General features: G+C 45.7%; 1 protein-coding gene across 14 annotated transcripts in view; it reads left to right on the forward strand.

Annotated features, from left to right (window-relative positions):
- The window catches only part of LOC148030783 (uncharacterized), a 385,751-nt gene that overhangs the window by 25,432 nt on the left and 333,769 nt on the right, over positions 1-26,550 (forward strand). For all 14 annotated transcript variants that reach the window (XM_087684297.1, XM_087684298.1, XM_087684294.1 and 11 more), the window contains exons 8-9: positions 14,863-14,976; positions 15,448-15,616. In XM_087684297.1, the coding sequence (XP_087540423.1) occupies positions 14,863-14,976; positions 15,448-15,616 (283 nt within the window). The remainder of the gene's footprint in view (positions 1-14,862; positions 14,977-15,447; positions 15,617-26,550) is intronic.

Below are 26,550 nucleotides of genomic sequence, written 5' to 3' on the forward strand. Positions count from 1 at the left end.
TTACACCCATGCCAAATATTTCAGATTTCATTAACCTCATAGAGGAGGAGTTTGAGGAGTACCTATGCAACAAGTATGGACCATAAGACATCCCTTATTCTAGTATTGCTACTTCTTTTGGACTAGTTGCTGAGGCTAGCCACCTTTCTAATCATGGATGCAATATGACATTTGGGACGACTGGTGATCCATCTTCATCATTTTGGCCAAGCCCTGTGTCAGGTTTGTACAATCCTTTTGAGTTGTTCAAATCAAAACTCTCTCCTATTTTGCATTTTGGCGTGCAGGATCCGGATGGTCAAATGTATGTAAATCTTAATAGAGGGAGCTCACGAAGCAGATAGTCATCATCAGGTATACCTACATCTTTTGTTTCATTTGAGCAAGTCAATTACTCTTCTTCTCTCCCTCCCATCCCATCCTCTTCTCTTGAAGCCATATCACACTCATTTCAAAACCTTGGCTTACATTCCACATTTGCCTCTTCCACGCTGGGAGTTGGACCTTTTGTCTCCGCTCCTAGCACATTCTCATTCTCTATTCCATATTCACCCTTCTCTACCACTTCACAGCACGGTGCTTCATTAGGGAGAATTCCACCTCTTAACACTGTCACCTACCCTTTTTCACAAACCACTTTTGCACTATGGGGCTTGGTTATAGGGAATGACACTCTCTAACACAATTCCCTTTACTTTTCCCCATGTCGGTATTTCTTTTTCCATTGGGACGGTTGTGATGGATATTCCCCTCACTAGCCCCAGCTAACCACACACCATGACCTGCAAGGATTTCCATCCTCTTCTTATGTTGTGTCATCACACTTTCCGTGGGCCACTCCTACATAGGGATTTCCATCCTCTGCTCGCATGTCCCTAGGCCTCCACTTTGGGGTATTCCCGTGGCAAAAATGCGCATGCCTAGCCATCCCATGCAAACATTTGGATCCACCATGCACACTTCTCATATGCTTGGTGGGCACTCTGGGACCCATTTCCAAGTGTACTCCTTTCCACCACAATACCCACTCCTGTTGCCTTGGCCAAAAATGCCTTCACGGATAAGACATTCTATGTGCATGTCTCTCATGTGGGAGATTCTATGGTTGCAGTTATGCAGATACCACATGCATTGTTATGGCATTGTCGCCTAGGCCATGTACGACACACTGAGATGGATGCTTTATGTGATATGGGCTTATTGCTTGCTCTTCCCTATGCTACTTGCTCTCATTGTACTCATGGTCTGTGCAGAGCCTCTTTGGCTTATGGCGATCATGTGAGGCATGCTCCTCTAGATCTAGTCCATGTTGCAGTATATGGACCTATGCCTTCCCAGTCACTTGGTGGAGCGCCGTGTTTTGTGACCTTCATGGATTATGCTACCCACCGTATTTGGGCTTACCCTTTGGTACGGATTGAGGATGATGTTACTATGCTTGATAGGTTTATGGATTCTGCTGGTAGCAGGCCTAGATGCTTGCAGATGGATTATAAGAGTCATGCTATCTCTCCCAGATTACGGATCTCTTGTCAGCAATATGGCATTGATTTCTTATGCCCATGGTATTATGGGATTGCTCATGGCATGTGCCTGACTTTACAGGCAAAGGTTGCTTCTATGCTTACCACAGCTAGGTTGTCTTATGGCTTTCGGGCTGAGGCCCTTATGACGGCAGTCTACTTGGTTAATCGGACGTCGTGTTTCTCTTTGGATGTTATTACTTCGCATGAGGCATGGAGTGGCATGAGACCCTCCTATGATCACTTGAGGATGTTTGGCTGCCAGACATTTGTCAGTATGCCACATAGCCTATGTCACGCAGATGCATATTTCTTGGTTATGGAGATGGTGACTTTACGGCTTACAAGTTTTGGGATTTAGATGCCCAGCAGGTTCTACGCAGCCGTCATGTTGTCTTTTATGAGATGCAGACACCTCTCAGGCCTCTTGATACGGGTTCTACGCAATGGAAGGCCTCAAATGCAGCCTTCCTTCCCTTTGAACAGCAATAACCTGCAGCAAATTCACCGATTAGACTTCTTTCCCGCACGCTCACGCTCGCTTCATTGATCCGATGCGCAGCCCTCCCGCTCACCCTCGAATCTTGGAAACGCAGGCTTGTGTCGCGATGAGATCTCCTCTTCAGATAGGTTCAGCCCTCAGTCAATCCATCTTCACCGCTCTGATACCATGTCAGAGTGTAGCGATACGGAAGTATAGGACAAAGATTGAATGACAATAGAAGTGTGTACCAGGGGCTGGCTATTTATAGCCAGGAAAAGAGCAATCACCAGCAGCAGGTCGGCTGCATGAAATGCAGCTGACTGCACCTTAATAAGTGCAAAATCTGTCTGATTGCCCATAAAAAGTGGCGCCTATACCTGCTTTGCCACGTGGCACCTGTATGCTGCTTGCGCAGATAGTAAACTATTCGACTGCTGACATGTCCTCTTCCATACGACTATCCTGTCTAACATTACAACCCTAAGGTTTAAGGGTTGTACTTTGTACTTGCACCTTACACTTTAGATATTGCATTGGGTGTGGTGCTCTCACACTCTACATTGTCTACTCCACTCTCAAAACTGAGCTTTGATCTCTTCGTGCTCTCATAGTCAGTCTATAGAAGATGTCAGTAGGATTGGAGATAGGAGTTTGGAGAAAAGAGGAGAGAGAGGGTGTTGCAGAGACACATCTCTAGAGAAAAGGGGCGAGAAGTCTAGAGAAGAGAAGTTTGGAGAAAGACAAGTTTGGAGAAGTTTGGAGGAAGAGGTGAGAAGTCTAGAAGAGAGAGGAGTCTCACGGGAAGGGAAGAGAAGGCTAGAGTGAGGTTGTGAGATGGAAGTGAAATATAGTGTGGCAAAGTCTGTGCAAAGCGTAGAGTGGAGTGGAGTACACAAAAGATACACAATGGAGTGGAGTGGAGAGAAGAAGTACAATACATCACAACACCTACAAAATTGCACACTTTTATTAGCTCAATGCTTTGTGTTACAATGGTTTTTCCCTTTTCTTTAAAGATGAAGAGGGGAGCAATGGGAGCATAAATCTACATTGCAATATTTGGAGACAGCTTGGGGCTGTGGAGAGAAGATATCTCAATGTTGAGAAACCATTTCTTCAGTTTACACACTTCATTTAGGGTTTCACATTGACATCCCCCGAAAGGGATGGTATCCACATTTTGGTCACCTTTTTAGTGGGTGCCCACACAGTGGTATGCCACCCTAGACAACTTATGCCTATAAATAGGCTGTCACTTCATTTATTCTTACTCCACTTCAATCCTTCACCCCTCTTCCTTCATCACTTCGACACTCTTCCCTCTCCACTCCACTATTACCCATACCCCTACTGAAGGACATCGCAGTTCATGGCCACCCTTCCTCTTCTCCTTTAGGCATCTTGTTCCCATCACCTTCTAGGCTGTGTTTGAAGGCTCCATCCTGTTGGCATCATCATCTAACATTTGGCAACATCATCTCCCACCTGGCAGCCATCACATTGCTTGCATTTTGGGATTCTCTACTTAGTGTCACTCATCAGAGGTTGTGGGCATCATGTGCAGTGCTGTCCACATCTGCGTTTTCAGCTTGGATCCTTCTACTCTACCTAGCGTTAGCTCTCTCCCCCTGGTGTCAGCTTCTTTAGCCGTGTAGCTTGGGAGATCCTCCATCATTTGGCATCGTCATCTCTTGCCGGGTGTCAACATTTGGGCTGCTTTCCTTTTGTTTGATAGCTCCCCCACACTTTGGGATTTGCGTTTGTTGCCCAAGCCATCTCCCTGGCATTTGAGGACTATGGTTTGCTCCCTCGACAATTGGTGATCATCTTTCTCATCTCCAATGGCATCTTAGGACTGCAATTTGCTCCCTCAATAGTTCTCCTTCATCTTCTAGTGATTACTTTGATAGCTCATTGCCCAGAGGACTGCGTTTCGTTCCCTTCACTATGCAGATTCCCACAGGTGCTGTCGCCTAAGTCAAACAGGACATTGTAGTACTGTTTTGAGCTTTGGCTCTGCTATATCAACTTTCCTTCATAGTTTGATTCAATGCATCATCACCATGTTCATCTTGTGTTTTTGAGTTTCTCTTCTCTCTTAGTGTTTGCTGTACACACACTGCGTTTCTCCTCGGAAAGCTTATTGTCTCTTTGGTCTCTTAGTCATTTTTTGACATGATATGACAACGAGAGGTGTTCAGTGAGCCCTGAAGATCCTGTGCATCAGAGAAGGCAAAGATAGGTTGCAAATTCAGCATCATCTATTGATTTTTCCCCTTCCGTTGTTGCATCACCTGGAGACAGAGATACCCTTCTCTTCCTCTCCTATCCACCCTTTCTTTTACAGGTTGACACTCCAGTGCTATGGCTTCTCCACAACTAGATGGATACACCACTAGGTGCTTGTCTTGTGGCATCACTGGACCTTCCACCGATGCTTGCTGACATGGACCTTGTTGGGTATTTCACTCACGCCTCACTTACGCCTACGCCCACATAGGAGTGTCGGTGATCAATAGGACACTGGGATATTTTTTACTCTCGGTAGGAGAGGTTTTCCCCCCAGACTTACGGTATTATTTCATATGTGCTTATGACACACACTTATGGGCACTTACTATGTTTGGGTGTGAACACCCCCCTACAACCCTAAGGTTTAAGGGTTGTACCTTGTACTTTTAGTTGACATTCTTTCAGTCTATTCCATTGGGTGTCGTGCTTCACTCTCTACTATCTACTAGTTTTTTGTGCTGAGCTTCGATCCTGTCCTCCCTCACATTTGGTATCAGAGCATTGGCTCTGTTTAGCTCAGGTTTTGTTCAGCTAAAGCTCAGGTTCTCCTCAGCTCCGCTCAGCCTCCGGGGAGCTTCTTGCTCAGTCCTCGACACAGACCTTCAGGTTTGCCACAGCAGCCACCGGTCTATCAGCAGGTAGCCCTGCACCTGCCAGGTCTCTTAAACGCCAGTTGCAACGACAGCTTTGCGAGCTGCGATACGTAGCCTTTGCGTGAGTCGCCCCTGTCCTAGTTGCGCTGCTTGTCAGTCACGCTATCTGCGACGTCCAACATATCTCTTGCAGCTTCTGCTCGCCAGCAACAGTGGTGCCCACTCTTGTAGCCCATCTATACTCCCGCTACCCCTCACTTGCGACATCTGCTTGTTGAGCATTGCCCGCCCGTTGGTCTGAAGCACCACGTCTGACGTCGCCAGCTCCTGAAGCGCTGACTGAAACGCTGCCAGTCGTTCCCGACTGAAACACCGCCAATCAACTCATCTTTGTGCAATTTTTATGGTTTTTTTTTAAATTTTAATTTCTTGCAATTCCTGGAAGCAGAGGTTTCCACGCCATAGACACAAAAGTCAGCAAATGTGTCTGGGACACATTAAATGCGATTTCTGGACACATTCATAAATTTTTTTTGGGGCTTTTATGTTTTCTGGGAACATTGGCATACGCACTGCAGTTACAGTCACTAACCGACTGTTTTAACAAACCTGAGGCAAGAAATTTTGGGGATTTTGTTGGTACCGCGTTGCTGAACACTGATTGCACGTTGGACTGCGTGCAGAACAAACAGTTTTGATAGAGTGCACCTCTGTATACTAATTGCAGAAAGTTATTTTCTGCAATTTCTGGAAATTTTCAGATTTCCAGTGTAGTCCTGCTTCGACATTGCTCTTTTGCATTTTTTGGTAATTGAAAATCGTGGTAAATTAGGGAGGAGATGTTTTCACCTATGTATCCAAGGAGGACAGATTGGATGGAAATAACTATTCACTTTGGTCCTTCATGATGAAGAATATACTTGTGGCGAAAAATCTTTGGGATTATGTCAGTGGAGAAGAAACTCGTTGTTGCTCCAGCTACTCCTCCTCTAGGAGGACGTGCACCACGGGCACCTCAGCCTGCTCTACTTCAGCCACTTCCCCAAAGAAGAACAACTCAAAAAGCATGGGATACACAGGATGCACAGGCTTTGTTACTGATTGCATTGGCAGTTCAACGATCAATCATCCCCCACATTCGTTCAACAGCTTCTTCACGAGAAGCTTGTCTAACTTTGGAGCAGATGTTTGCAAACAAGAATGAGACTCGCATCTCTTTCTTAAAGGAAGAGCTAGAGACAATGAAAATGAATGAAGGTGATTCTATTCAGGATCACTTGAACAAAATTCAGGACTTGCGAGAGCAACTCATGAATGTTGATGAGTACTATTCAGATGCATAGATGATATCTACCACTTTTGAACTCATTACCTCCTTCCTATTTGGCTTTTCATACAGCCTTAAACCTCACCATGGGGATTGCTGCGCAGCCAATCACTTTTCTTCAGTTAGTCAGTTTGGTTCTAGAGGAGGAGAAAATACGAAGGAATAGTGGTGTGGATGCTATAGCCTCTGAGCAGACTTTTATGGCTAGACAGAAAGGCAAAGGCAGCCAAGTGAAGAATGCTCCACAGAGTTCTGGGACTTCTGGCACATCAGAGGCAAACAAAAAACAAGGGGGCACGCAAGCCAAAAAGGGCAAATGTCATGCAAGAAGCCAGGCCACTACATCATTGAGTGCAGAAAGCGCATTGCCAAGGAGAAGAAAAAGGAGTCAGGAATGTCTGTTTCTAATGCTCCTTTCACTGCTACTGAGTCCGCATCCTTTGTTGCAGATAGGAACTATTGTTTTTACACATGCAGTTATGACACCTCTTGGGCAGATTGAGCATTCAGCTGTACTGAGGATGCAGGCACTTGGTTTTTTGGTAGTGGTGCATCTAGACACATGACATCTTGCGCAGATTTATTTGCTTCTGTTGGTGCAGCTCTAGTTGGCAAGCGTGTACAGTGTGCCAACAATGAATCATACCTTGTTAGAGGTATTGGGGAGATTGTGCTCACAACCATTGATGGCTCTATTCTCCATCTACAGGATGCTTTATTTGTGCCAGGCATAAAGAAGAATCTACTCTCTATTTCTTCTTTGGCACGTTGTGGATTGCAGATCACATTTGATGATGACAGATGTATGGTGAGAGACAAAGAACACATGACTTTAGTCTTGACAGGCACTTTATGTCATGGGTTATATGAGTTGGATGATCTTTCAGTTGATCAGTCAGCGTACTTGGCATCCACTCTTACTCTTGCTATGATACAGGCAGAGTTATGGCATGCTAGGATGGGGCATGTAAACTTTGGTAGCTTGATTCTCTTACAGCATACATAGATGCTAGATGGATTACCTCTACTGGAGACACCTCCTAAGCACTTGTGCGAAGGATGTATTTTGGGAAAAATGCATCGTTTTTTGTTTCCCCATGATGTTGCTTTTAGAGCAACAACTAGATTGCACTTACTGCATTCAGATGTATGTGGGCCTATGCAAACAAAGTCATTGGGAGAATGTTACTGTTTTGTGATCTTTATTGATGACTTTACTTGATTTAGCTGGGTCCACTATTTGGTAAAAAAGTCAGAAGTAAATGATGGATTCTTGGCTTTTGTTGCACTTCTTGAAAACGAGCCTAGTTGTAAAATTTAGACTCTGTTTGCACCAAGGGGGGGAATACATGTCCTCTATGCCGAATTCTTTTTTGAAGTAGAAGGGCATTGTCTATCAGTATACTATTGCTTATACTCCACAGCAAAATGGGATTGCAGAGAGGAAGAATTGGTCACTCATCGAGATGGCCAGATGTATGCTGAAAGCAAAGAGCTTTCCACACAATTTTTGGATGGAAGCAATTATGTGTGCTTGCCATGTTCTGAACAGATACCCCACCAAGGCTTTGAAGAAAATTACACCTTTTGAGGCTTGGAACAGCCGGAAACCTTCTGTTGGACCCTTTTCTACCTTTGGATGCCTTGCATATGCATACATTCCACAGCTGTTAAAAAAAAAGTTAGATAACAAGGCTGTCAAATGCATTTTTGTGGGATATAGTAGTAAGAGCAAAAGGCTATAGACTCTATGATCCTGTTTCTAAAAAGGTGTTTGTCAGTAGGGATGTACTATTTGATGAAAAATCAGAATTGTCTGTGGCTGGTTTAGACACATAGCAGGCTGCCTGTGATGTATTTGAAGGGCTGCTGCCCATTACATTTGGTGATTCAGCTGGAGTTTCAGCAAGTGAACTCAATGTTTAGCCAGATGCTCCTTTGGAAAATGCAGAAAATCAGCCATTGGCTGATCTGAATATTCAACAAAGTGCTGACACTGAAATTCAGCAAGAGCTTATGCACAATCAGGAGGCAAGAGAAATGCCTAGATAGTATTTATATACTATGGAAAATAGTCATCTGGATGCACCCATGGCTGGTTGTACTAGAAGGCAGGCTCGTATGCATGATACTGCATATACCAAGGAGTTTGTTATGGCAGCAAGCACAGTTGATAATGAGGAGCCTAAATGTTTTGAGGATGCAGAACAAAGGGTGCATTGGATGGCAGCAATGCAAGCTGAATTGGATTCTATTGCTAAGAATCAAACATGGGATTTCGTGTCTTTGCCCTTTGGGAAGAAAGCCATTGGAACAAAATGGATCTACAAGCTAAAACGGAGTGCAGATGGATCCATTGACAAATACCTGGCAAGGTTTGTAGCTAAAGGCTATGTACAGAAAAAAGGCATTGACTATGAGGAGACATTTGCTCCTACTTTCCGTATGACGACCATGAGGTCTATGGTTGCTTTGGTTGGTCATTATGGATGGACTGTGGATCAGTTGGATGTTAAAACTGCATTTTTTCATGGGAAACTTCATGAGGAAGTATATGTACAACAACCCATTGGTTTTGCAGTTGAGGGCTTGGAACACTTGGTTTGCAAGCTGAACTAATAGTTCTATTGTTTGAAACAATCTCCTAAAGCTTGATATGCAAAGATAGATGCTCTCTTGTTTAGCCAAGGGTTCATAAACAACTCATCTGAGTCTACCCTTTATGTATGTAAAGAGGGGGAATCCATGCTGATCATTTGTCTTTATGTTGATGATCTCTTGCTTACACGGACAAATGCTGATCAGATTTCAGCATTTAAATAAAATTTGCAGCGAAGTTTTGACATGTCAGACTTGGGGTCTTTGCATTATTACTTGGGCGTTCAGTTTATACATGATGCTAGAGGTATTGGGTTATCACAGTCAAGATACATTGGTAAACTTCTTGAGAAGTTTGGCTTACAAGATTGCAAGCCAGTTTGTACACCAATGGAAGCTGGACTTAAAGTGTCATTACATGATGACAGTTATTTGTTGGACATACACACATATCCCTAGCAGTTGGATGTCTTATTTACTTATGCAACACTAGGCTAGACATACAATTTGCAGTTTTAGCCATGAGAAGATATATGCATCAGCCACGAATGTCGCATTGGCAAGCTGTTAAGGGTGTCTTCTGTTACTTGCAGGGTACTAGATCTCTTGGATTGCTTTATGCCAAGGGGGGACCACTGCAGTTACATGCTTATAGTGATTCTGATTGGGCTGGTGATTATGATTCACGTAACTCCACTAGTGGCAATTGTTTTCTTTCTTGGCTCGTCTTGCATATCTTGGCTTAGCAAGAAACAGTCTATTGTTGCCACATCGTCATATGAAGTTGAATACAAGGTAGCTTTCGCTACCACAGTTGAATGCGTATGGATTAGACACTTGCTTGCTGATCTGGATGTATTCTGTATGGAGCCTACTCCTTTGTTCACTAACAGTCAGAGTGCCATTGCAGTGGCATGGAACCCAGTGTTTCATGCACGTATGAAACACATTGAGATGCATTATCACTTTGTCAGAGAGAGGCTACATGTAGGTGATATCAGCCTTGTCTATTGTCCTACCACCAACAATGTGGCAAACATCTTCACCAAAGCTCTTCCTCCAAAAAAATTTGAAGCATTTCGCAATGCTTTAAATTTGATCTCCTTTGGTGGTGGATGATCCTTGTACTCTTGATCATTTTTCACTCCAGGGGGGTTTGTTGGGTATTTCACTCATACCTCACTTACGCTTACGCTCACATAGGAGTGCCGGTGATCAGTAGGACACTGGGGCATTTTTTACTCTCGGTAGGAGTGGTTTTTTCCCCTAGACTTATTGTATTATTTCGTATGTGCTTATGATACACACTTATGGGCACTTACCGTGTTTGGGTGTGAACACTCCCCTACAACCCTAAGGTTTAAGGGCTGTACCTTGTACTTTCAGTTTACACTCTTTTAGTCTATTCCATTGGGTGTTGTGCTTCACTCTCTACTGTCTATTGGTTTTTTATGCTGAGCTTCGATCCTATCCTCCCTCACACCGTGGGAGTATATGCTGCTACTCCCCAACACTCGATGTGCCATGTCTCCCTTCTTGGCCATAGAGTTTATTCTGCACCAGCTTTTAGGTGTTTATGCTTAAGGCAATAAGACACATTTGATGTGTACTAAGCCCTATCGAGCCAAACGAGGATCATCAGGCATCATGGCCTCCTTGTGACGGCCGCAATGCGCTACGGAGGTTGCTTTTACATTTTCTCGGATTTTAGGAATGCCACCTCGATAACTTGTGGTTTTGTAGTTTGCTCCACAGGGAGACAATGATTGTTGGATACCATACCCGTGGTAGTCCGCTCCTTCGAGAGACAATGGTTTTTTGAGTCCTTTCATTATGTTGGCTATGTAGTCCACTCCATTGAGAGATATCGACTGTTGTCCACCCTTGGCTCCCACCCTTGGCTCCCACCCTTGCCTCAGCATGAGCCTTACCTTTTCCCACGCTCGACTACTCAGGTTCGAGCAACCATCTCTCGGAGTTCTTTAATGTATTCGACACCTTGGATATCTTCTTCAACATGTGTAGTAGCACTTCCGTTATCATTAGATGATTCAGAGTGTGTGATCCATGAGTTTTTAGATTCCCTATTTCTTGACGAGGGGGATGTACACTCTTTGCCCTCAAATGGGGCTACTCCTGTGAAGAAATGTTCTAAACTCAGAAAAAACAAAACCAATTGCAGGACAGAGCACATACTAATAAATACAGAATAGAGTTAGGGTAACTCAAAGACAGTGAACACAATGAATAATGAAATGAATGAATATTGAATATACAATGCTCATGTAGCACACACACTATGTAGTGAATACTGAATCTCGAACTATTGTATCTCTAGGATCAAGGAAAAGGTTAAGAGTTGTAGAGTTGTCGTACTCCAAATGGATTTCGAATCGTAGCAAAGACAGCTTTTGTGTGTTGAACACTAGTAAATGCAGCAAGGGAAGGATAGATCTGATGCATAGGGCAGTACACGAGAGAGAAAAACTAAAAACATAGGTACTCGAGGAGAGAGAAAAACCGTGCAACAATTGTTAGATGCAAACGTAGTAGATAGAGGAGAGAGAAAGTTAGGGTGGCAGCCAAAAACAATAAACACAGCCTAGGGAGATGCAAACGTAGTAGATAGAGGAGAGAGAAAGTTAGGGTGGCAGCCAAAAACAATTGTTAGATGCAAACGTAGTAGATAGAGGAGAGAGAAAGTTAGGGTGGCAGCCAAAAACAATAAACACAGCCTAGGGAGGAGAGAGAATGTCAGGGTAGCAGCTCTAGACTGATGGTGATAACAACAGATGATGACGCAGCAGATAGAGGAGAGAGAAATTTAGGGTAGCAGCCAAAAACAATAAACGCAGCCTAGGGAGGAGAGAGAATGTGAGGGTAGCAGCTCTAGATTGATGGCGACAGCAACAAATGATGACATCAACAACACAACGATCTATTTGTAGGTGATAACTCCAAGGCCAGGCGAGAGATGTGGGAAGGTGGCGACAGCAAACAAAATGAAGGTGAAGGTTGGAATTAGGCGCCAGATGGTAGCATATAACTGGGGGAAGCTCTGACTGCGATGTCCTCTGCGAATGGGGTGTGGACAGTAGAGATTACGGCTCTTGAAACTTGTAAAAATAAGATTAAGGGAGAGTGGTGGGCTACATGCCTATTTTTAGAAAGTTTGGGGCACCCAAATTAGGGATTTGTATGTGGGACACAATAACTCTTTAGGATCGCGTTTCTTTTTTAAAATAAGAACGTTTATTCATTAGTTAAGCGTGTTTTGGGCTTGTTTAAGCCAAGCTAATGCCTTTTTAGCTCAACACCTCCTTCTTCGGCTTCCAGGGGGGCCCTTGCCTCTCCCCCCTCAGAGGGGCACCTACTCATCATGAAGTTCTTCCACACCATGGACTTTTTGGGGATGGCTGTCTTCGCACAGTCATTTCTCCTATTGAGACCTAGGATCTTTAGGTATTGCCTAGATTAGGGCCTTGGAGGTTCAACCACGACTTGGTGACAACACTTTCGAATTTCTTGGAGTAGAGAGTTACTGAGCTAGTGGCTTCTCTCTTGAGGTGGAGTGAGGTTCCATAGTTCATTTTGTCTACTATTCCTTACTATAGGGTATCTTTTAGGTGGCAATCTTGGATCTTTGGCACCCTCTACATCTTCTTCGTATCTCTCTTTGCTCTTTTTTCATCATCCCTTTTTGTGCCTAAGAGGGGGTGCAAAGTAATGACTTCTTCAGTTTACACACTTCATTCAGCCCCAACAAGGGCTGTGTCCACATTTTGGTCACTTTTTAGTGGGTGTCCACATAGTGATGTGCCACCCTAGACAGTTCTGCCTATAAATAGGCCATTGCTTCATTCATTCTTACCCTAGTTAAGTCATTCTTTACCCCTCTTCATTTGTCACTTTGACACTCTTCTCTCTCCACTCCACTGTTGCCCATACCCCTACTGGAGGACATCGCAGCTCATGGCCACCCTTCCTCTTCTCTTTCAGGGCCCTATTTCCATTACCTTTTAGGCTGTGTTCGAAGGCCTCACCCTATTGGCATCATCATCTGACATCTGGCGACATCATCTCCTACCTGGCGGCCATCACGCTGCTTGTGTTTTGGGATTCTCCACTTGGCGTTACTCATCCTACTGCTGGAGTCATCTTCAGTGCTGCCCACATCTGCGTTTTCAGCTTGGATTCTTCAGCTCCACCTAGTTAGCTTTCTCCCCTTGGCATCAGCCTTTTCAGCCCCACGTATTTGCATTTTGCAGCTTGGAAGGCCCTCCATCATCTGGTGTCATCATCTCCTACTTGGCGTTAGCATCTGGGCTGGTTTCCCTGCATTTGACAGCTCTGACACACCTTGGGATTTGCGTTTGCTACCCAAGCCATCTCCCCGCATCTGAGGACTGCAGTTTGCTCCCTCAATAGTCGGTGATCATCTTCCTCATCTTCAATTAAATCTAAGGAGTGCGGTTCGCTCCCTGAATAGCTGTCCTTCACCTTCTAGTGAGTGCCCTTTGCTCCGTTCATTGTGCAAATTCCCCACAAGTGCTGCCGCTTGAGTCAGATAGGATAGTGGAGTCATCTTTTGAGCTTCAGCTCCGCTATATCAGCTTTCCTTCATAGCATGATTCAGTGCATCATCGTGGTGTTCTTCTTGTGTTTTTGAGTTTCTCCTCTCTCAATGTTTGCCGTATACACATTGTGTTTCTCTTCGCAAACCCTACTATCTCTTTGGTCCCTTAGTTATTTTTTGACACTCAAGACATGCAAGGTGGCCCAAAATTTTTTTGGCACAGGGTGACCCCTTGAGAAGGTCCAGGTCTGGTCCATTCTGCTTCAGACTCTGCTCGGTCCAGAAGGTCTTGAGACAAAAAGTCTCCAGAATAAGTCCAAGAAGCCTCCAAACAAAAAGCTTGTAGAAAAAATCCCAAGTCACAATAGTGAAAAATAAACTGCCTTGTACATGATAAAAGGCTGTTTCTATGCTATACAAAATTTCATATGCGGTGTACATTGAGTCATAAAGGGATGTGATTCTTCTAAGATTTCTGTGAAGGCTGAAGTCCAATGGGTACCAGCTAACAGATATGATAGGATTGGAATTCAAAAACATGCATAAAAGTGCGGCAGTTGTGAAGGACGAGGAAGGGGTGCACAAAGTGATAGTAGCAAGTGGAGCCGGAGATGGGAAAGTGGGCTGATGTTACACAGTGGTGGGCAGCTCTATTTCTAATAGTAAGACACACTCTTTCCCATACACCACCTTGAATGGGGTGTGACTTGTAGCTCTCTTGAATGTAATAGTGTAAGCCCAAACTGCCACATACAATTTCTTATCCCAATCTCGCTTACTTTCAAACACTATCTTGGATAAGATCCCTACAAGTTGTTTATTCGTACTGTCAACTTGACCATTTGCTTGTGGATTCAGGAAGTGTTTAATCTTCAAAGCTTTTGTCAAGGCTACTATAACCTTATTCAGGAAGTGTGTCCCTCGATCAGACACTATCTCCTTAGGTGGACCAAAATGGTAAACAATCTGCTTCATGATAAAACTGACCGTCTCCTTAGTATTATCATTCACTGTTGCTTGAGCTTCAGGCCACTTTGTAGTCTCTTTCTAATAGAGGGAGGAAAAGTGAGATGAAGAGGAAATGGTCAGAGAGAGGATAACTAGCAAGTAGAAAAGCATGAGAGGAAGTAGAAAGCAGAAGGGAGAGGGTTGGGTTGAGCACAATGGCAGGATGCATCTGCAAGCACAGTGAGAGCAGCTTCTTGTGGTCTGTATCTAGTAAGCTAACTGCTGAACTCTCTTCTGGATTGATATGTAATCACAAAATTTGATCATTCTCACAAATCAAAAAGTTTGATAGTTTTCAAAAAACACCTGCTCCTAAGTTGGGAATGTTTCCTTGTGCAGAAGCACTTTTGACTGAACATGAACAGTGTTTAGGAACTGAAAAGTGATTATAGTTTTTTTCAAGCATCTCTCTTTTTCATTTGGTTTTGGTAAACCATTAACTTAGATTCTTTGTTGTATAGAGTACTGCTGTGACATGCTCAGCAAATGGTTGCTTGTGTATGTTCAAAGTGGACTCAATGGGGCGCTCAGCAATTGTGTTTCAAAATAAGCTCCATACTTCTCCATTAGATAAGGTCAGTATTTTGTATGCGATTTGTCCTAGAATCTTTATTTGTTGAAGCAAAAACTCAAAACACTTATAATGTTGGTGGGAAATATTGGAATTGCCAACATGAGTCCAAATGCAGGATGTTCTCAATAGATTATGCTAATGAAACAGTGTCCATGGAATGACAAAACATGTTTGAGAGAATCACAGAATTGGTGCCTAGAGCCTTGCAAGGAAGAGTACTAGAATTATGCTCTTTAATATGGGCATGGTTCACCCTAATGGGAGCTGCACTTTTGACACATGGCTGCCGAAATTATAACCTCATAGAAGATTTCATTATGGGGTGCACTGGCATATAACTCATTAAAGAAGAATGTCTTTATGGGCGTTGTGAAATTGGGTCATATAATAGATAAGTATTAAGCAGCAGTACACAAAAAACTTACCATCAAGAAATTTTTGATATGTGTAAATCTAGCATTTTTTACTGCAGGTATCATTTGATAAAAACTCCAACCAACTTGTGGCTGTCTGTAAATCAGATGGAAGGTTGTACTTCCTCAAATGTGGATCTTCAGATTTGGATGAGTTGGAACTTTTGGGGTATAGTGTTCTTGATGATTGCATTCTTTCGATAGCATGGGATATTACTACAACCCAAGGTCAAACCCTTTTCTTTTCTTGTTTTCTTTGATAAGTTAGTATTATTGTGCTTATGATTTCTCTCTCTCTCTTTCTCTCTTAAAAAAAAAAGGTTTCCTTCTATAGAAAGTCATTGGAGTGCTCAAAAGCAATGGCTTTGGATAATTAAGGAAACTTCTTTGTTTTAATTGTTGTCTGATTTAGAGCTGTGGAGGTAGGCAGCCCTGCTTCTTGATACTAGTTGTCACTTGTGAGACTGTTTGAGGATTGGGGCTATCATATCCCATTACCATTGGACATTGTTGGCGGACAGCCTTACCTCAGGAGATGCCATCATAGATGCATTGTAGATCCCTTCATAAGTTCATAGTAACCCTATGTTGAATATTTTAGATGGTAGGAGAGGTAGGAGCTCCTGTACACATACATGACTTGACTTTCTTCCTATTTATTTGTTTACCCATGATTTTTAAAACTATGATTTAAATGCAATCGCATTTTTTAGGTCTAACATGTATGTGATTGGCTGTACGTTTTTAAAAGCCATGTGCATAACTAGTTAAACAGCTTAATATGCCACCCTTTAAAGACTGTCAGAAAGAAAGAAAGTAATAAAGATTTATTAACGTTTGCAAAAGGCCAATGTGGCCTATGAGACAAAAACCAATACATCTATATCCAATGTCATCTCAGCACAGTAAAATTGAAGTGAAGTAACATGAAATAAATAAATGTATCCGAATATGAGGCTGAGATCTACTAAAATTAAAATGAATCTAAAAACTGAATATATATATATATATATATATATATATATATATATATATATATATATATATATATATATAGAGAGAGAGAGAGAGAGAGAGAGAGAAGAGAAGCGATGGTGCCCCTGCGTCGTGCCGCCCTGCCCTCGCCTGGTCCTGCACGCCCTCGCGTCGCCTTCATCTGTGCTGTCGCAGACTGAAGACTCGTCTGTCTTCCTCGCGCGCTCGCGTCCGCCCCGTCGCTGCCTGACACTACGTCGCTGCTCGCCTGACGGTCCGTTGCTGCTCGCCTGTCACTCGCGCCTCCTCAGCCCCGTCGACGTCTGCAGATTCGTCCGTCCTCGACCTTCTTCGAGCTTTCTCCCTGCGCCGCCAATGAAACCCATCGCGCTCTGTTCCTGACGCCCTGCGCCTGCCGCCGTCAATGCCTTCTTCGCGTGGCGCCCTGTCCACAGCCACCCCTGACGCCCTGCGTCAGACGCCCTGTCCACGGCCGCCCTTGCTGCCCTGTCCCTTGACCTGACGGATCCCTGCCCGGCACCACAGCCTGTCCCGTCCTGCCGTTGCGACCGACAGGCCTTTGTTTCGCCCTTCTGCCCCTGCACGGTGACAGGTACAGCTCAGCTTTCATTAGCTGTCTTTGCAAAGTACACCCCTGGACATCGCCTCTGTACAGACCAGCGGGCGAGAGAGAGAGCGGGAGAGAGACAGGGTCAGTCCTCTTTCAAGATCAAATTGTCACACGATGGCTGGTTTGGATCTGGATTTCATAGACCAAACAGTGGCAGCACTTGGCCCGGATTCTGATGCCGAGGAACCTGAGGACATGGTTCCGTGCAACGAAGAGATGCCCCCTGGTCCCGACATTCAGCCTGCGGGTAAACGTACCAAGCATACTTCGGAAGAGATAGGTGTTCCTCAGGATCGTTCCTATGCTCAGGTTGCTTCGGATCCTGTGGACTCCGAGGATGTTGACTGGGAGCATTTGCTGGAATTTGCCAACACGTTGCTTGGCGATTACGTTCAACATAATCAGGAAGCCTTTTCCGACTCAGCACCTGACGATGTTCTGGACGCCACCGTCGACCCAAAAACTGTCCTTCGCTCCTTTTCGGTATTTTATGATCGCGCTGTGATACTCTTCTTCACTGGTCGAATCCCGCTGCTTTCCCGTATTCGCCAGTGGCTGCACAGTCTGCTACAAGGGGAATGCGTTGAAGAGATTTTTGTTGGCTCCCGGGGGTTTTTTGAGGTTCTGTTGAAATCAGAGACGCACCGTGCTGCTCTCCTGTCTAAACTGCCTTTATTTTTTGAACGCCGGTTGGTTCATGTGGTTCCATGGCGCCCAATGGCAGATTTTCAGCGTCTGCTGCAACGTGAATGCCCTGTGTGGGTAGAAGTGGAAAATTGCCCGGCTGTTTATTGGCCACTATTGAAGGATGCTATGGCCGCGGTGGGCACTGTTCTCGTCCCTCCCAGTCTCCGGGCAGTGAATCGTAACCGCTTGTGTATGCTATGGGACATTGCAAGAAAAAGGCCTGCGTGGTTGCGCCTCAACTGCTCGGGCATGCATCCGTTGCACTTTCGATTGAAATGGGGCAATTTTGCAGGGCATTGCTTTTCCTGTGGACAGTTGGGGCATTTTATGGCTGAATGCCCGGAACAGCAACATACCTCTGATGTTGGCCATGCTGTGCCGCCCACGGAAGATATGGTGTGTGATGCCCCGTCGCTGGATGCTATCCACTAGCCCCAAGTTCTGGCCAAAGGTAAACAACAGGTTTCAGGTCTGGATTCCCGCGCCACTGATTGGGTGGAAGTACGTTCAAAAAAAGGCAACAGGGTTGTTGCTGGCATGGAAAATACTGTGCCTACTCCCTCACAAGATTCCATGCGTACATATATGCGCAAGAAGGAAATGTTGTCTTCCGAACGCTCTGCTCCTGCTATGGTTTCCTCTGCCCCCCGTCATCAGCCCGCCAGAAAAATGTATTCAGATCGTCCAAAGGGTCCCCCTGCTAATCTGGCATTTGATACCAGAGGTAACGTCATTACCCCGTGGGATCGTCGTTATCCCCGTTCCAACCCCAAGCTAGCAGATATGCCGTCTACTTCCAAATCTAGTCCTCAGAACTCTTTTGCGGTGTTGGTGGATTTCTTGGACGAGGGAGTCCTGGACATTCTTGCTGACAAAGTCAAATCGAGGCAAGCTGTGCCTCGTACCTGATTTGGTTTTAACTACACATGAAAATAGCCACGTGGAATGTGCGAGGAATTTGCTCTCGCCACAAACAACATGCCATGTGGACGGTATTGCATGAAAATCAGTGGGATGTCCTGTGCGCTGTTGAGCACAAGAGTCACGGTGAAGCCGGAAAAGTAGTGGATTGCAATGGCTTTCGACTGTTCTATGCAGGGACACAGGCCATGCATTATTCGGGAGTGCTCATGATTGTACATGACAAATATCAACCTATGCTTATTAAAAATGATGTTCATGGCCGCTTTTTGGTGATTGAAATTTTATTCGAAGGGGAAATCTTATGGTTACTTGGCCTCTATGCTCCGAATGATTCGTTATCTCGTCGGGAGCTTTGGCAGGCTTTGCAGACCTCCTTGTCACTTGGCAGACGAGGCTTCTTCATGGGGGATTTTAATATGTGTGTGGATTCTTCCCAGTCCACATCGGAGCATTCGGTAATGGATGCACTGGAAAGTCGTATGTGGCATGAGTTGGCTCTTGCTGTTCTTAAGCAAGATCTCTGGTCCTGGCTACACCCGTCTTCTACAGGGTTTACTTTCCATTCTGCCCAGTATGCAACAACATGGTCGCGACTGGATCGTATGTATATCATGCAGAATGATGATTTTCTTCCCGAGATGCTCGACATCAAAGTGTTGCAGCAATATGCCTTGTCAGACCATTTCCCTCTGCAGCTTGAGCTGCTTGCACAACCCATTGCACCTTTCAAGCGATTTTTGGACCGACTCCAGCTTAGCATCTTATTCAAGTATTTCAGTTGAAATCTTATCAGCAGGCCAAACTGCACAACTTGACTGACACATTGCAAGATAGTGCTTGTCAGACTCATAAGTTCTTTCGCGCTTTGCATGCTTCTCCTGCTCGAGAAAATATGACTAGACTCCAGGATTCAGAAGGTCGCATGGTCACTGATCCATACACCATCGTCAATATGTGCAGAAATTATTTTCTGGATCTTCTTGGTTCTTCTCCGTCGCCTTCTAACTAGGTTACGCATGCACGCTCGGTCTTCTATGATCTAGTCCGCGAGCAAGTTCCACTTGATATGCAAGCTACTTTGGAGGTAGATATTTGCGAGGAGGGAGGTTATGGATGTTCTATTACACCTGCCTAAGGATAAAAGTCCTGGTTGGGCACCAATGAATTCTTTGAGAGCTCAGCCACCTAGCTAGTGAAGCCATTGGCGGCTATGTTTCAGTAGGTTTGGGAAACAGGGGTCATGCCTTCCTCATGGAAAGAAGGCCTTATCAAACTGCTTCCAAAGGTTCCTTCGCCGTCAATGTTGCAACACTGGAGACCAATTTCTTTGATGGGTTCGATGTATAAAATCTTTTCCAAAGTGCTGGCGAATTGGCTTCACAAGCACCTTCCAGCTATTGTGCATCCTCTTCAATATGGTTTCATTAAGGGCCGCAACATTCTGCATAATATCTTAAATGTGCAAATGGCTATTGACTATGCGAGGCACTCCGGTCAGGAAGTGGTATTGATTTAATTGGATCTGGAAAAGGCTTTTGACTATTTAGACTGGTCTTTCATTGCAGAACTTATGTGTGCTATGGGTTTTGGTGCTCGGATGTGCTGATTGATCTCACCATTAGTGTTGCGACTTCTTCACGCATTATGCTCAATGGTGGGGTTACAGAGCCATTTGTCCTTGCACGCTCGGTGAGACAGGGTTGCCCTTTGAGTCCTCTCTTCTTTGCCCTGGTGACTCACTCGGTTCTTTCAATGTTATCTTCAATGGCAGCTTTTGCTCAGCTTGCCGGATTGTCTCTTCCTTTGGGACAGCACTTCATTAGCCAATCTCTGGCTGATGATAGCTTTATGATTTTGCGTGCGGACAAGGACAACATTCACAAGGCATTAGATGTTTGGATGCTCTTTGGTCATGCTTCTGGTCTTCGCATCAATGCCTTCAAATCAGCCATTCTCAGTTGCACGGAGTTTGATTTATAGTCATTGGGCTGGCAAGGTCAGGTTGTTCCCCGTGGCTCCGTTGTCAGGCATCTTGGATACCCATTGGGGGTTGATGTTCGGCGAAAGGAACTACTGGAGTGGATTTCACAGAAGCTGACAGCTAAGTTTATGTATTGGAAGTCGCAAGCGTGGCCATTCCATGTCCGCCTCAAAGTGGCTCAGACAATTATGCTGCCAATGCTCACATATTTCTTGCCATTGCTGCCGTGGACTCCTACTACTTTGAAGGCTCTCACTCGCTCCATTCGTTTCATGTTATGGAAGAAGGATTCATTGCATGTAGGTATTTTGTGGATTTCATGGTCACATACATGTACCTATTTTGGATGCTGAAACTCATATGCTGGCTCTTCGTTGGTCTCTTTTTCGTGCTATGTGTGTGGATCATCACCCGTGGACCATTATAGCCCATTATTTTCTTGAGGACAGCGGGCTTCGGCATGGTAATACACGACTTCGGTGCTCCTGGTGGCATGTCCTTAATGCAGACTCCCGGTTTTCCAGTCCCTCCTCTCTGTTATTGCATTTGGTCGGCTCGTGGAAAGTGGTGCTCCAAAAGGCGCGTTGGCATCGAGTGGGGGACCGCTTGAATACTAACTCCTTTCAACTGGAATTGTTGGCAGTCTCGAGATTACTTTCATGGGAAGACAAACATGAGCTCAGACCAAGATTTAACCGCATGGCCCGTTTGGGTGTGACTTCAGTTGCGAATGCCACCCTTGCCATTCGTAATGTATTCGCATCGTTTCGTACTGCTAGGAGACTTTTCAGAATCCCGCGTGGATACCGTGATTTATGGAAATAACTTTTGTCGGTGCTTCGGGGCAGGCAACCTTTTCCTGCCCCCTGGCTATGGATCGTCCTTGGTAGGACTGGGACCTTGCAAGCCGGTTGAGTTTGGAAAAGGCCTCTGCTAATCAGGTGTATCATCTTCTCATTAAAGATCATCAATGGCTGGGTGTGAAAGCTAATACTGTATGGGGATTGCGGAAATATCAGTCATGGTGGAAGGCAACTGTGATGGAGGGCTGGTTGAATGAGACACCTTTCAAATGCAAGGTCTTTCTTTGGCGGGTGATGATTGGTGGTCTTCCTCTTGCCTCGGGCCTTTCCAAGCGTAGAATCTCGAACGGCAATTGTTTCTTCTGTACCACTACTGTGGAATCGGCCCGACATCGATTTATTTCTTGCCCGCTCGCCAAGAATATCTGGTCACTCTTGTCATAGGTTTGGCGCGCAGTGGTGGGGTCCTCACTAACCCCTTTCGATTGGGTTTTTGTGCGCCCGAAATACCCCACACCGCCACAGTTGCATATGAAGATCTTATTCCACTTTTTCAGATATTGGGGATGCTGGCACATTTGGACCATGCGGAATGCCTTTCTTTTTGATTCGGCCTCTAATGTACAGAGACACATTGCCCGGCTTAAAGGTCTCTTGCATTGGCAGATAGATCTCATTCGGCACCCAGACTTGCTCCCTCGGGAGGACTTGCTTCCCTAGCATATGGCAATTTCCTCTGGGTCTTTGCCATGACTTGTGTAACTTTTTCGTGGCTTAGTACTGGGATTTTACACACGTTGGCTTAGGGCCCTTGTGTATCTTGTAATCATGTAAACTTGTAACCTTTTTTTCGTAATTAATACAATTACCTTTTACGAGAGAGAGAGAGAGAGAGAGAGAGAGAGAGAGAGAGAGAGAGAGAGAGAGAGAGAGAGAGAGAGAAAGAGAAAACCTCTTCACATGATGGCTTTGTGTCATCATGTATCTTGTAATCTTGTAATCCAGTAATCTTGTATTTTTTTTTCGTAATTAATACAATTACCTTTTACGAAAAAAGAGAGAGAGAGAGAGAGAGAGAGAGAGAGAGAGAGAGAGAGAGAGAGAAAGAGAAAACCTCTTCACATGATGGCTTTGTGTCATCATGTATCTTGTAATCTTGTAATCCAGTAATCTTGTATTTTTTTTTCGTAATTAATACAATTACCTTTTACGAAAAAAGAGAGAGAGAGAGAGAGAGAGACAGAGAGAGAGTTATATTAACGTCTTCTAAAGACCAAAACTGGCCTATGAGACAAACTGTGATACAACTGTTGAGGTCCAGCTATCCAAAATAAAAGTGCTGAATGAAAAGCTAAAAAATGGAAACTGAAAATACGGTGCTGTGAGTGTGATAAGTGTCGTGTATGTGTATGTGTGTATGTAGCTCTGGTACTCCAGATAATGGCTACAAAAGGGGAACAAATGTCGGCTGTGATAGGGGAACAACTGTCGGCTCTGATAAAGTGGTGCGATGTGTATATGTAACAGATGCAGGGAGATATACTATCCTGGGATGTAGTAGCAGTCGTCAAAGTCGCTAATAGCAGGTGATCCCTCCTGGATGCAGATGTGGTACATCGGCGGTGGAGAAAGAGCAAACTGGAGGTCTGAGATCCAATGTGTTGAGTGTCGTCGGATCTCAGTCTGCTGTCGATGTAGATCAAGAATCCTCCGGATCTCCTGTTGGTGTGGCTGTGGGGTCCGAAACCCACGGATCCTCGTGCGGCGTCGGGTACGTTGGTCCTCAGCCTGCTGTAGTGTGAGCCCGGAGGTCTGGCTGGAGGCTAGTATAGTAGCTCTCACTCTGTCTGTCTGAAAGAACTGTGTAATAGTCATCTGGGTGGGCCCCTCTCTGACTGGGACCCGCTGTGTGCTCTGCTCTCTGATGTGCCATGCCTCTCCCAGAAAACGGCCAAATGATCTCTGATCCATATCAGTCATACATCCCTGAAGTGAGCTGCTCAATGTGTATCTAGATCTCAACTCTGAGTATGCCGGGCATCTGAGAACAAAATGCTCCTTACTCTGCACCTCTGATCTGCAAAGGGGGCATATCCTCTCCTCCCGTGGGATGCCACTGGCTCTGCCACTCTCAATCATAAGCTGATGTGATGATACCCAGAGCTGTCCAATAAAAACTCTCAATCGATGTGGCATATAGATCTGCATATATCTCGGAATCTATGAATCCCTGATCTGATATGCTCAAGAACTGTGTATAATAATGTGCCATCTTCGATGGCAGTGGCTGTGCAGGGCTGACCCATGTCCTCTGTATATAAATATGCCATATCTCCTGTCTGATGACTCTGTTCATTTTAGAGAGAGAGAGGGTGTAAGTGGGAGCCTGAGTATCATATAGAAGAGGTGGGAGTCTATCAATGTCCAGCCCATGTCTGTCAAACCAAGCTCTAGTTTGTGCATACCATGATGTGGTATCCCCCGCTCGAGCCATCTCCTGAGATGCCATATATGCTCTGTATGCAATGCGATCTCTGTCCATATCCTGAAATCTGTGTAGGAAGCAGACTGTCTGAAATAATGCCTCGACTAGCATGGGCGGTGTGGCAAGCTCTGCTCGCACAATGTCATGTGGGACTGAGGCCTTGCTGCGAATCAATCTAGATATCATGATCACCTGAGGTCTCTCCATCAATGTCCATATATAATCGGCAAGGCCTGGCCCCCATATAGCTGCTCCATACACCAGTGCTGAAGTGACTAGAGTATCAAAGAGCCACCCCTTGGTGCGGGGCTCCTGGAAATGTGCCTGATGACACTGTCGCTCCATAAGAGCCAATGCTGAGTATCCTCTAGTGAGGCGGTCACGAGCTGCGTGTGTCATCGAGAAAATCCCTGAAGCTGCTGTAAAGGTGACTCCCAAATATACATATGATCCAGTGACCTCAATACGCCCTCCTGCTGCCATGAAAATACTCTGTCTGCATATCTGAGCTGATGTATGGAATATAAGAACCTTGGTTTTACCAAGGTTCACTGTCATGCCTCTCTGTATGCAAAAATCATCCAATGCTAATAAATGCTGTTGTAATCCCTGAGCTAAATTTGAGACCAACACAATGTCATCTGCATATAGTAAGATATGAACTGTGGCTCCACTGAGATCTATACCTCCACCGGCTCGCTGTTGAATAAACTCTGCTATCTCATCAATGTATAGCCCAAATAGAGTCGGTGAGAGTGGGCATCCTTGTTTCACACCAATGGTGAGAGAGACACATTGCCAGGCTTAAAGGCCTATTGCTTTGGCAGATAGATCTCCTTCGGCACTCTGACTTGCTCCCTCGGGAAAACTTACTTCCTTGGCATTTGGCAATTTCCACTGTGTCTTTGCCATGACTTGTGTACCGCTGTCGGGGTTTTGTACTGACAGTTGACACACGCTGGTTTACAGCCATCGTGTATCTTGTAATCATGTAAACTTGTACCTTTTTTCGTAATTAATACAATTACCTTTTACGAAGAGAGAGAGAGAGAGAGAGAGAGAGAGAGAGAGAGAGAGAGAGAGAGAGAGAGAGAGAGAGAGAGAGAGAGAGAGAGAGAGAGAGAGAGAGAGAGAGAGAGAGAGAGAGAGAGAGAGAGTTTTACCGGAGAGAGAATTTTTGGGGGGCGCGCAACAGGAGAGGTGAGACGTCGTGATCAGGGAGCGATGGATCGTCGGCAGCTTGAGCCCCCGTCCCCGTCGCCTGAGCCCCCGTCGTTGGCCTGCGTCCACATCGTCCGTGCCCCCGTCGCCTGAGCCTCTCGGCCCCTGTCGCCTGGGCCCCCGTCGTTTTGGTCTGCGTCCCCGTTGTCCCTGCCCCTGTCGCCTGAGCCCCTCAGCCCCCGTCGCCTGGGCCCTCGTCGTCCGTCAGAGCCCCCGTAGTCTGCGCCACCGTCGCCTGAGCCCCCGTCGTCTGCCCGCGTTCCATCAGTCGCTGTCGGCTGCTGCTCGTCCGCGTCCGCAGGTACGCGTTTTCGCCTGGATACCTCTGCGCGTGCCCATGAGCGAGACAGAGCTCGACAGGGAGGAGTCGAGCGAGTGACCGAGTTCTGCCCCTTCGTCAGTTGTCCTGTCCGCCCCCTGCCCTACGTCTGCTGCCTACGGGTGTCTACCCTCTGCATCTTGCGGTGCCGTGACAGAGAAAGGGAACCCTAATCTGGCAGCACGTGACTGCAACCTTGCTCAGCTCCGAGATCTGATCTGCTCTTGTACAGAGAGAGAGAGAGTGAGAGAGGGAGAGAGAGAGAGAAGAGAGAGAGAGAGCGAGAGCGCCCTCCGGGACTTGCACAGAGCGAAAAAGAGAGAGAGTAAGGGAGCGAGCGAAAGCGAGAAGACAGCAGTATGGTTGGCCTGGATATGGATTTTCTCGATCGGACGGTGGCAGCCCTTGGCCCTGATTCCGATACAGAGGAGCCGGAGGATATGGTGCCATGCACGGAGGAGCCGCCTCCGGGTTTTGAACTGCCGCCTGCAAGCAAACGCTCCAAGCACACTTCAGACGAGCCAATGGGTCCTCAGGACCGTTCCTATGCGCAGGTTGCCTCTGAACCTGTGGATTCGCAGGAAAATGACTGGGAACATCTGCTGGACTTTGCCAATACTCTGCTTGGCGATTATGTCCAGCATAACAATGATACTTTCTCTGCTGCGGCTGTGGATGATGTGTTGGAAGCCACGATGGACCCAAAATCAGTCTTGCGGTCCTTCTCGGTGTTTTATGACCGTGCAGTTGTACTTTTTTTCACCGGCAGAATCCCAGTGCTCTCACATATTCGCCAATGGATGCACCATTTACTGCAAGGGGAGTGTGTTGAGGAGATCTTCCTTGGACCTCGCGGCTTTTATGAGGTGCTGTTGAAATTGGAATCGCATCGAGCTGAGCTCCTGTCCAAGTTGCCACTATTCTTTGATCGCCGCTTAGTCCATGTAGTACCATGGCGCCCTATGGCTGACTTCCAGCGTCTGCTTCAATGAGAATGCCCGGTGTGGGTGGAAGTGGAAAACTGTCCAGCGGTATACTGGCCATTGTTGAAGGACGCGATGGCGGTTGTGGGCACAGTGCTGGTTCCCCCGAGCCTCAGGGCTATGAACTGAAACCGTTTATGCATGCTATGGGAT

Source organism: Lygodium microphyllum, chromosome 9 (genome assembly GCF_053477565.2).
Source record: "Lygodium microphyllum isolate KBCC chromosome 9, Lygodium_microphyllum_v1.1.10, whole genome shotgun sequence".
NCBI classification, from domain to species: Eukaryota; Viridiplantae; Streptophyta; class Polypodiopsida; order Schizaeales; family Lygodiaceae; genus Lygodium; species Lygodium microphyllum.